We start from the raw sequence: 8,743 nt of genomic DNA on the forward strand, positions 1-8,743 counted from the left end.
TACAAGTGTCTGTCCGGTACTTTGTCATTATTGGCATAGTTCTCTCTCTCTCTCGTGTTTTGATACCTCTGCCTGTGTGTGCATACTTGTGGTGGACCATTTTTCTCCTATTTCACACTTAAAATCATGTATTTTTTTTATAGTTTAAGTTTTGTGTGTTCCAAGAAAGTTGTAAGTGCTAGACACTTAGATGCTCCACAAACAAGAAACAAACTCATCGTTTCTTCTTTTCTAGATCGTTAATTGAGAGAAAAATAAGGAGAAAGATGTATAAACTAATATTAAATGACAAAATTATCTTATTACATCGGCATTTTTGCTCTCTCAATTACCAGTCTGTAAAAGATCAAGCATTGAGATTGTTCCTGTTCCGTCTATCATTTAAGTGTTTCGCACCTGTTAATCTCTCTCTCTCCCTCTCTCTCTCTCTCTCTCTCTCTCTCTCTCTATATATATATATATATATATATATATATATATATATATATATATATATATATATATATATATATATATATATATATATATATATATATTCTCATTCAGTTAATAATTGGCATTGCTTTATTAATTAAGGGTCTGATCCCCAGTTACATGTGACTGGATCATAACAAGTGCTATCCAAATCAATCTTTCTCGTTCAATACTAAGTATAAATAAGGACTCGCTCACGTTGCAATGCTAGCTGCCTGTGCGCTTCATTTCTGCTTCATGTCCCCAGTTGGCAACCGAAGTGAAGGACCGTCTCAGTGGGATGTGCAGTGATCAGCCTCGGTCTCAGAACCACTTCTGGGACGTCGTCTGACTGACTTTCTTTATCATTTTTTTGTTTATGCGATCCTACCAAAGGATGTGCAAATGCATCCTCGTTGCGGCCATAGATTCTCTCGTGGGATTCGAGAATCGCGCATCCTAGGTGGGAAGCATCTTGTTCTCTTTTACTGGTAATTCGACGTTTAATCATCCCACAGAATGAAAAAGCATTTAGTTTTCTCTCTTTTGATCTTTCAGATATAACTGTGGACCGGTTATATGTCTTTGGCATATTCTCAATGTCCGATAGAAGTTCTTGCATTTCCAACTGAGGTGCCGAAATGTTGGATCTGCACCACATCCACGATGTTTGGACTTTGGACCCAGATCAGACTTTGAAAGTACTGATACAAAAGGTCCACGTCGATGGTTAATTTGAAAAGCAATGTCAGGATAGTGTTTTCTATAGTAAGAATCGAACTTTGGTTAACATGTGTAAAAGACAGATGGACATAGTTACAGTTGCAGGCTTGCAGCAGTGTAAAACCGCGTGGGCAGCGTATGATCTTGACTCTGACCGCCATTCTGACAGTCAAAGCTCAATACACTGCTTCAACCTCCTTGGAGTTAAATTTGGTTGGTAGATGCAGTGACATGCAATAGTGCTGCGCAAGACAGACTCATTTGCAGGATTAGATGGGGAAGGGAAACATTTTTGTAATATAAAAAGACGACATATATATCAATATGCTGTATTCACGGAAACTAGTATTTCATGTACGTGTCTTTTGGTGTTATTTATTCTATGCTTATATCGCAACCATTATCTAAGAAGATACATAAAGTAAAGACATAATCATCGTGTAAAAAGCCTTCTATAGCAATCAACCGAGTGCCAACAAGAGGAAGGACTATTCCTTGTGCCAGACAGCGTATCTATCACCACTAGTTGCCAGCTTCCACTCCCTGCCACTGGGACACCATGAAGCCTCTCCTAGCTTCATGCAGATCCTCTCTCCAACCATTGCTGAATAGAGATTTGCTTGGGCTGCTAGGATCCTGATTGAAGAACGACTATGGATTCCTTGTTGCTTTCTCACGTCGATCTGTATTCATGGAAAAAGTCCAGTTAACAACTTCAAAGAAAACTAATTTTAGACAAAAAATGGTATTAGGTGCTGCAGTGATAACACTGGCATACCAATTTCACAATTTGATCATGAATGGAGGAGCCCCAGTCATAAAAATGGTCATAGAAAACTGTGGGTATGCCAGGATGTGTAAGTATGTATGCATATCCCTGAAAAAAGATTAAAAAGTTTATCAGCGACCGAGATATATTGAAAATACCATGCTTATGAGCAAATTACAGAAGTTGCAGAGCAATTATATGGACATGGATAATCACACGCTAGTTACATTCCGAGACTTTGTCTCATAGACTTTGGCCAGATCAGGTTGATATGAGAAAGATATGATGCAAAAGAACAACAGTACCAATTGAATACGTTGTCAAGTATATGACAAACAACATGAAACTACTGCACTTGAGTTCAATTAACATGCAAAAAGAACATGGTAAGGTGCGGGGAATATTGTATCTCTGCTGCACATAAAATACCCTGCATATAACTAAATTTGTGCGTTTTGTGTTTCAGATAGTGAAAAGAAGAAACTAAGGTACCTCCATAACATGATGAGATGGAAAAGGCCAATGACCCTGAAACCATGAAATCGCAGGATATTAGATTACAAAGTGAAAGGAAGCTTGGCCATCAAACATGTAAAGCTTTTACTAATAAAATTGACAAATCCAATTAATGTTTAAGGAGAAACAATAAAAGAGCTCAATCTTACCTGGGTTGAACCTGTATCATGGTTCTCTATAAATGTCACAGCCCTTGAAGGCCACCATCCCATTACTCCAGGTGGCTTCCCATGAGGATCACTCAAACGCCAATATTCACCCTTAACAGCTTCCTAACATGACAAAAACATCAAGGCTCAGTACACGAAAAAATATCATAAAGCACACAATATACAGAAGAACATGTACACAATAGTACCTGAAGAATGCCTTTGGTAGTGAAATCAAATGCTGCACAAAGCCCTCCTGTTCTGTCAATCCAATTAATAATTCTCTGTCGATGGCTATCTGGTGTGAAACAAGAAACAAAACATGAAGTTTTTATGTTTCATGCATCACCATTGAAGAAGATAATAACACACATTGATTTATAATAAAAGTAAAAAAGAAAGGTGGGAGAATGATATATTAGTTGATAAAAAAATATAAAATAAAAAATAAAATGTGGCTGAGGTACCATCTTGCTAATAAACTACCGTTCTTATTTATCTTATTGCCAGGACACTCCATGAAGAATAACCTGAAAAGAATGCAGCACATTGATTTGTTGTGGTACCCATATTGATTGTTTCGGATATTAGGTTCACTTCTAAATCTTCAGTCATTTCAGTTTCTCATCATGGAACCCCACCAACTGTCTTCCCATGATCCCATCAAATGAGCCACTGTTCAATCATCAATGCCTGCTGCAGCATAGCACGCCACCAGGTATCTTCTTTCTGCTGTGAATTCTACATCGGTCCTTCACTAAATTTATCTCAACGCCTTCAAGCATTCTTTTTTTCACCAATCTTTTCCATAAGAAACCCAAAAAAGAACACAGAACCTGGGTACTTCTCATTTAGGGGCCCATACTAAAGCAGCACAGGTGCTACATTTGGTCCTAAAGAGCCTAGACACAGCTTTTGACTATATAACCACATGATTACACACAAGGCTCTAAAACTCCTCCTGGCCCATGAAGAACAAGGCCAGAGCTCATCTATTATGTACTTCAGTTTATAGGATCTGACATGTGCCACAAAACATGGATATTTTATTCCCACCAACCAATAACATGTTATCACTTAAATGAACAATAGGATATAAATTGTAACTACATGGTCTTCTCACATACAAAGACCAGCAAAATTTCGAAAACGTTAAGTCATAGGGTGGAATAGAAATACATACAAAAAAGTAAACCAAATACCTTGATTATAATCCAAGTGGTAACTAGGGGGAGTGTAATTGCAAGAATCCCAATACTCCCCCACCGCCAATATTGGACAGGACTGCTCAATATACTCTTTCACAAATTTTGCAGAGTACCTGAATGCAATGTAACAAATAAATGAACATCAAAGTTCCCGGCTGAACAATGAATAGTCCATTACAGCTCCATATACAAGTATAACTTTACCCCTTAGCAAAATCAAAACGGAAATCTTGAAAGCCGGCATTCTTTCGGAGCCATTTCAGCCAAGATGTAATATCATCACGTACAAATTGTTGAGAGTGGTCGATGTTCGGCACTCCATGAAAGTTGTCCCCAGTGCTTTTATTCCCCTATAGCAGAAACAAAACAGTTACCTCTTTCTGCTGACAAACATGCTTGGAAAATTTACTTTTAAAAGAAGTGACCATGATAATTCAGTTTCCAAAAAACAACTTCAATAGTCAGAATTCAAGTCCATTAAGAATTTTAAAAACCCAAAATTCCAGATTACCTCTTTCTGCTGACAGACAAACATGCTTGGAAAATTTACTTTTAAAAGAAGTGACCACGATAACTCAGTTTCCAAAAAAACAACTTTAATAGTCATATTTCAAGCCCATTGAGAATTTTAAGCACCCAGAATTCCAGAGAAAGAATAGATCGCTTTTAAGCACCCAAAACAATTCAGGCGATCATGCATAAGAGCTCACTAAGAACTTTTCTGTCATGCCACAATGCTACCCAATTGGAAGCACCAAAAAATCTAAAAGAAATAAAGATTAAGAAAATAAACCTGCTTTTTCAAATGATATAGAAATGAACCATGTCAAAGTTTTATGGTTCTCCAAATTTTGTACTATGTTTTTCTATCTGTGATGACAAATATTTTAAGTTTTTCCGATTTTTTGTCAAATCAAAAAAGTTCTAATGTTTTAAAATTGAAAGTTAATGAACACATGCATTCATATATATATATATATATATATATATATGCATTTGTATGCAATATGATCGTGCTCAAGTATCATTCATAATATCAGCCATTTGAATTTTCTAGTCATCAGCTTCCGAGCTAAAATGAGTACATATACGTTGACAATATCCATGTGAAATTACATGCATTTTTCTAAGTTGCACACATACCAGTCCACCAGTGCAAGAAGTGACAGCACGTTCGTCCCATGATAGCGGAATGCCATCATAACGGTTAAATGAACCACCATGCCCTCTTGTGGTTCCAACACGATGATTAATGACTATGTCAGCCATGGGTCTGACATGATGACGCTGCAGCTCTCTGAGCAAAGATTTTAATTGGCTTTCTGAACCATATGCAGAGTTGAGAGAGTATAAATTCTGTGGCAAGTAACCTGTGAATTGAATATAGGAAACAAGTGAATCTTTACAGACAGGGAGTATTATTATAGGAAGCAAAAATAATAGAGACGAGAATATAGAAACTGACCTTCCGGGGAGAAAGAATGAGTTGCTGGAGGCAACCATATGGAGGTGAATCCAGACTTCCCAATATCAGAAGCTTTATTTTCTAAGTTTTGCCACCAATTGTGCTTGTGTGATTCCCAATTGAAACCCTAAAAACAATATAATGAATAAACAAGGAATAGCCCAGCTTATATGTTGTATTTTATCTTGGACTTCATGCAAGCATAAGAATTCTACAAAAACAGAGCAACCCACTGTCTGCAAATTGCAAGTTAGTGAACCAGCATGGCCACTTAGATATATGCCAGCAGTACTCAACTGCAGCAGTTGAAAGAGCAGAAATAGGGAACACTTTTGTCGGTCATTTTATTCTTACCTGGATGTGCCCTTTTTGCAATTTGTTTCAAAAAATTCTAGATATATGAAGGAACTAATTCTCAGCATAATAACAAATACACAAAAAATACCATGCTTTCATATCACCATCTTGATAATTGCTGGAATATATGCCGATTAACCTAGAACTTATGACACTGATAAGAACAAGTACAAGAAAATGATGAAAAGACGAACTGACAGTTTCAGTTTGTGTCAGACCTCCTTTTGGACCATTGCTATTTATGACGTCCCTTGATAACTTGCATGCCATGAATGTATTGAGCCAAATGGCAGCCCAAAGTAGAGAGTTGATTGCATCATTTTATAATAGAGTATCGCTGTTAACATATGCTCAATCTGGATGCATACAAGCATGAACAATAAGTTTGTTGATTTCTTTGGACTAGGTATAAAATTGAGGTCATCTTTCAAAGTTACAAATGGAAACAGAAAGAAAATAGATAAAGCAATCGTCATGTGAATAAAATTTCTAAAACAAAGATAACATGAATTGAAATCAAAGGACTGTTTCAGAAAGAAAGTTAACCAAAATGACATTTTCATGCATGCATTGCGATCAAACTAAAAACATGCATTCAATGACAAAAAGTTGCGCTACAAATAAAAAAGAAATAAGAAATTAACTTACAATTGGAAACTTTTCATCACAATTTATTAGTAATTTTGGTTTATCACAAGAAGAAATAAGTTGAAGCATGCACCTGCAAAAGTATGTCCCTTCCACCTCTTAAAGCTCCATCTACAAGACAAAGATCTCGGTTAAATAGACATCAAAATATCAGTATACATGCATCTCTCTCTCTTTCTCTCTCATATTTTTGAATATATGCAAACACACATACTCATGGATATGTGAGGTTTTTTAAATAATCAGAAAATGCTAGAAAACTAATATTTTTTATTTCTAAACATGACATGTCCAATGATCATACATGTCAGTTTATGTGCATTAGCATTATGAAGATCCACTGTTCTTCTGCTGAGTAGAATGTTCACTTCAATGAATGGTACAATTTAAAGTGAATTATGTATATGCCTAAAAACAATCAAATAGGAGATTCCGTCTAGATAGTCAAGATTATGAAACTAAGGCAACAGAGAAGGATTTATTGGATAAGGAGCAGTGAGGAGACAAAGAAGTACCTTCTAGAGATCCCATCCAGGCAGACCTTTCATTTGATACCTGCATCAAAGGGACATGTAAGCAAAGCAGCTCGTGTTGATACAGACATTCATTTTAATTAAGGCCTCCAGTACTCAATGATCTGCCAAGGCTACATATCAGCTCTGACAGTCAGCACTTTAATTATGCAAACCGCTTTTAGTTTAAATGGGTTAGTTCTACTGTTTCAGGTCATTTGCCTAAGGATTAGATTTTCAATAAATTTCAATCCAATCAAAGCCAGTTTACCCTTCCCACTACTAGAAATTCATGAAAGTTCAATTTATTCGACAGTAAAGAGCTTTCAGAAAGAAAAAATATGAAAGAAGGACGAAAATGGAAATAGACAATACGTGAAGTAGCATAAATTCTTACATCATTCAACGAGCCCATGTCTTAAGAAAGATTTTCAGTTCAAAGTCCCCTTCAAGATGAAAGCAGGCTTAGCCTCTGCACAGGATGAGCAATTGCCATTGCATATGAGTTGACGTATGAAGAAAGAAAAGAGCATAGCCCCCAAGAAAATTAACATACACAAGTTGCAGAATTGAAGTCCCAATACCGACTATAGCAGAAAATAAATACTTAACCAGAGAATTATTTGCAGAATCATAAGTCCCTGAAAACTGAAAAGGATATAGCCGAAGGCCTTATTCAATTTCATCAATGACAAAAAATATCTCTTATATCACCATGCAAACCAAAGATCATGGAAGAACCAGACTAGCGAAACAGATAGCCTTCTTAACAGCATACCACTCTAATCTGCTCAATTAATTTCACAAAAGAGGGTGGTTAGCTTTCGGTATCCTCTATGCAGAATCAAATACAGTAACATGAAAACCACATGAAGAAGTCTGACACCATTGACTCTTCCAGCACGCAACAATCTTCTGGTACTCCTTTCAATTCTAAAATAGATGGATACCAGCTTCTGCCTGGCAAAAGGTTCCAAACCGTCACGTGCTCTCAGACACACACACATCATCTTCAACTCAATAAATCCATTAGTTCTCCAACAGAGGAACAGATCGATATAGGGCAACGAAACAAGTACAAACAAAACGATGATAAAAGAAAGCATACCAACCTCAGTCCAAGATGCAAATAACAGAGACAGATATCAAAATTCAAAAATCAGTTTGTCCCTCATAGCAAGAAAAACTCCACCCGATAATCAAAGTCGGGAGAAAGAAAAAAGACGACTCAAAGATCAATGGAATAGCCAAATGACAAAGCCATACCAGGCAATCACCACATTCACAAGCAAGCGACGGAGAGCTTCCTTCTGCTTCTTCAGGTAATAACCAACAAGCCCAACGTCGAGATGATCCTGCAGTTTCTTTGGCGCGAAAAGCCGCCTTTTAAAACGAGCAAAAGGAGAAGGGGGGGGGGGGTGAGAGAGGAAGGGGAGGGGAGGGGATTCCGTGATTCCCTCCAGGCATGGGGCCGACGCATCTACCTATCCATCCTTTACAGCTGACCACACCGCCCTTCCTTTTCTACAGAGGTAAGGTACCTCGTTGGTGGCGGTCGTGCGCAGAGACGAAAGCAGAAAGCAACAAGCGGAGCAACAAAACCGCTATCTGTCAACACAAATTGTGCAAGGGAATCAAATGTTGTCCATAGGCTGATCGATAATGAGGAAAAGAGCGATTCAAAAGCTATCACTTCCTCACGATTCACGATTTTGGAAGAAGGAATCCATTTGCGCGGTGAACGATCAAAGGTCCTTCTGTTCGTCCCCCACAACTGGATATATTCTTGATTGATGCCGTTTGATGGCGACATAATCGTCGACTATCGGACGAGTCAAACCAAACGCACATCTCTTGAGGGCCTGAGGCAAAGTAAAATATACACGAGAGAATCATATTCCATATGAAGTTTTCACGTCGTTTGGAATTGATGCAGACGGCCG

General features: G+C 37.5%; 1 protein-coding gene across 2 annotated transcripts; it reads right to left on the bottom strand.

Moving 5' to 3' along the window:
- Positions 1–1,491: 1,491 nt before the first annotated feature.
- On the bottom strand, positions 1,492–8,743 carry LOC116248853 (probable alpha-amylase 2). Of its 2 annotated transcripts, none has more exons than XM_031621861.2 (14): positions 8,502–8,743; positions 8,067–8,408; positions 7,198–7,272; positions 6,804–6,843; positions 6,362–6,399; positions 5,284–5,410; positions 4,962–5,188; positions 4,023–4,168; positions 3,813–3,931; positions 2,820–2,908; positions 2,611–2,733; positions 2,438–2,473; positions 1,955–2,053; positions 1,492–1,859 (listed from the first exon to the last, which is right to left on the bottom strand). In XM_031621861.2, exons 3-14 carry the CDS (start codon positions 7,213–7,215, stop codon positions 1,665–1,667), a joined length of 1,257 nt encoding a protein of 418 aa, XP_031477721.1. In that variant the 5' UTR covers positions 7,216–7,272; positions 8,067–8,408; positions 8,502–8,743; the 3' UTR covers positions 1,492–1,664. The 2 variants fall into 2 exon arrangements, with proteins under 2 accessions (XP_031477721.1, XP_031477722.1); XM_031621862.2 differs by having other exon boundaries at positions 8,494–8,743.

This window comes from Nymphaea colorata, chromosome 2, assembly GCF_008831285.2.
Source record: "Nymphaea colorata isolate Beijing-Zhang1983 chromosome 2, ASM883128v2, whole genome shotgun sequence".
Taxonomy (NCBI): domain Eukaryota; kingdom Viridiplantae; phylum Streptophyta; class Magnoliopsida; order Nymphaeales; family Nymphaeaceae; genus Nymphaea; species Nymphaea colorata.

What these genes read in the sequence shown, in the direction of transcription:
- LOC116248853 (XM_031621861.2), bottom strand. An exon ending in CTACCAAAGGCATTCTTCAG is followed by an intron (nt 2,734 to 2,819) that starts GTACTATTGTGT and finishes TTGTCATGTTAG; the next exon opens with GAAGCTGTTAAGGGTGAATA. An exon ending in ATGATACAGGTTCAACCCAG is followed by an intron (nt 2,474 to 2,610) that starts GTAAGATTGAGC and finishes TCATGGTTTCAG; the next exon opens with GGTCATTGGCCTTTTCCATC.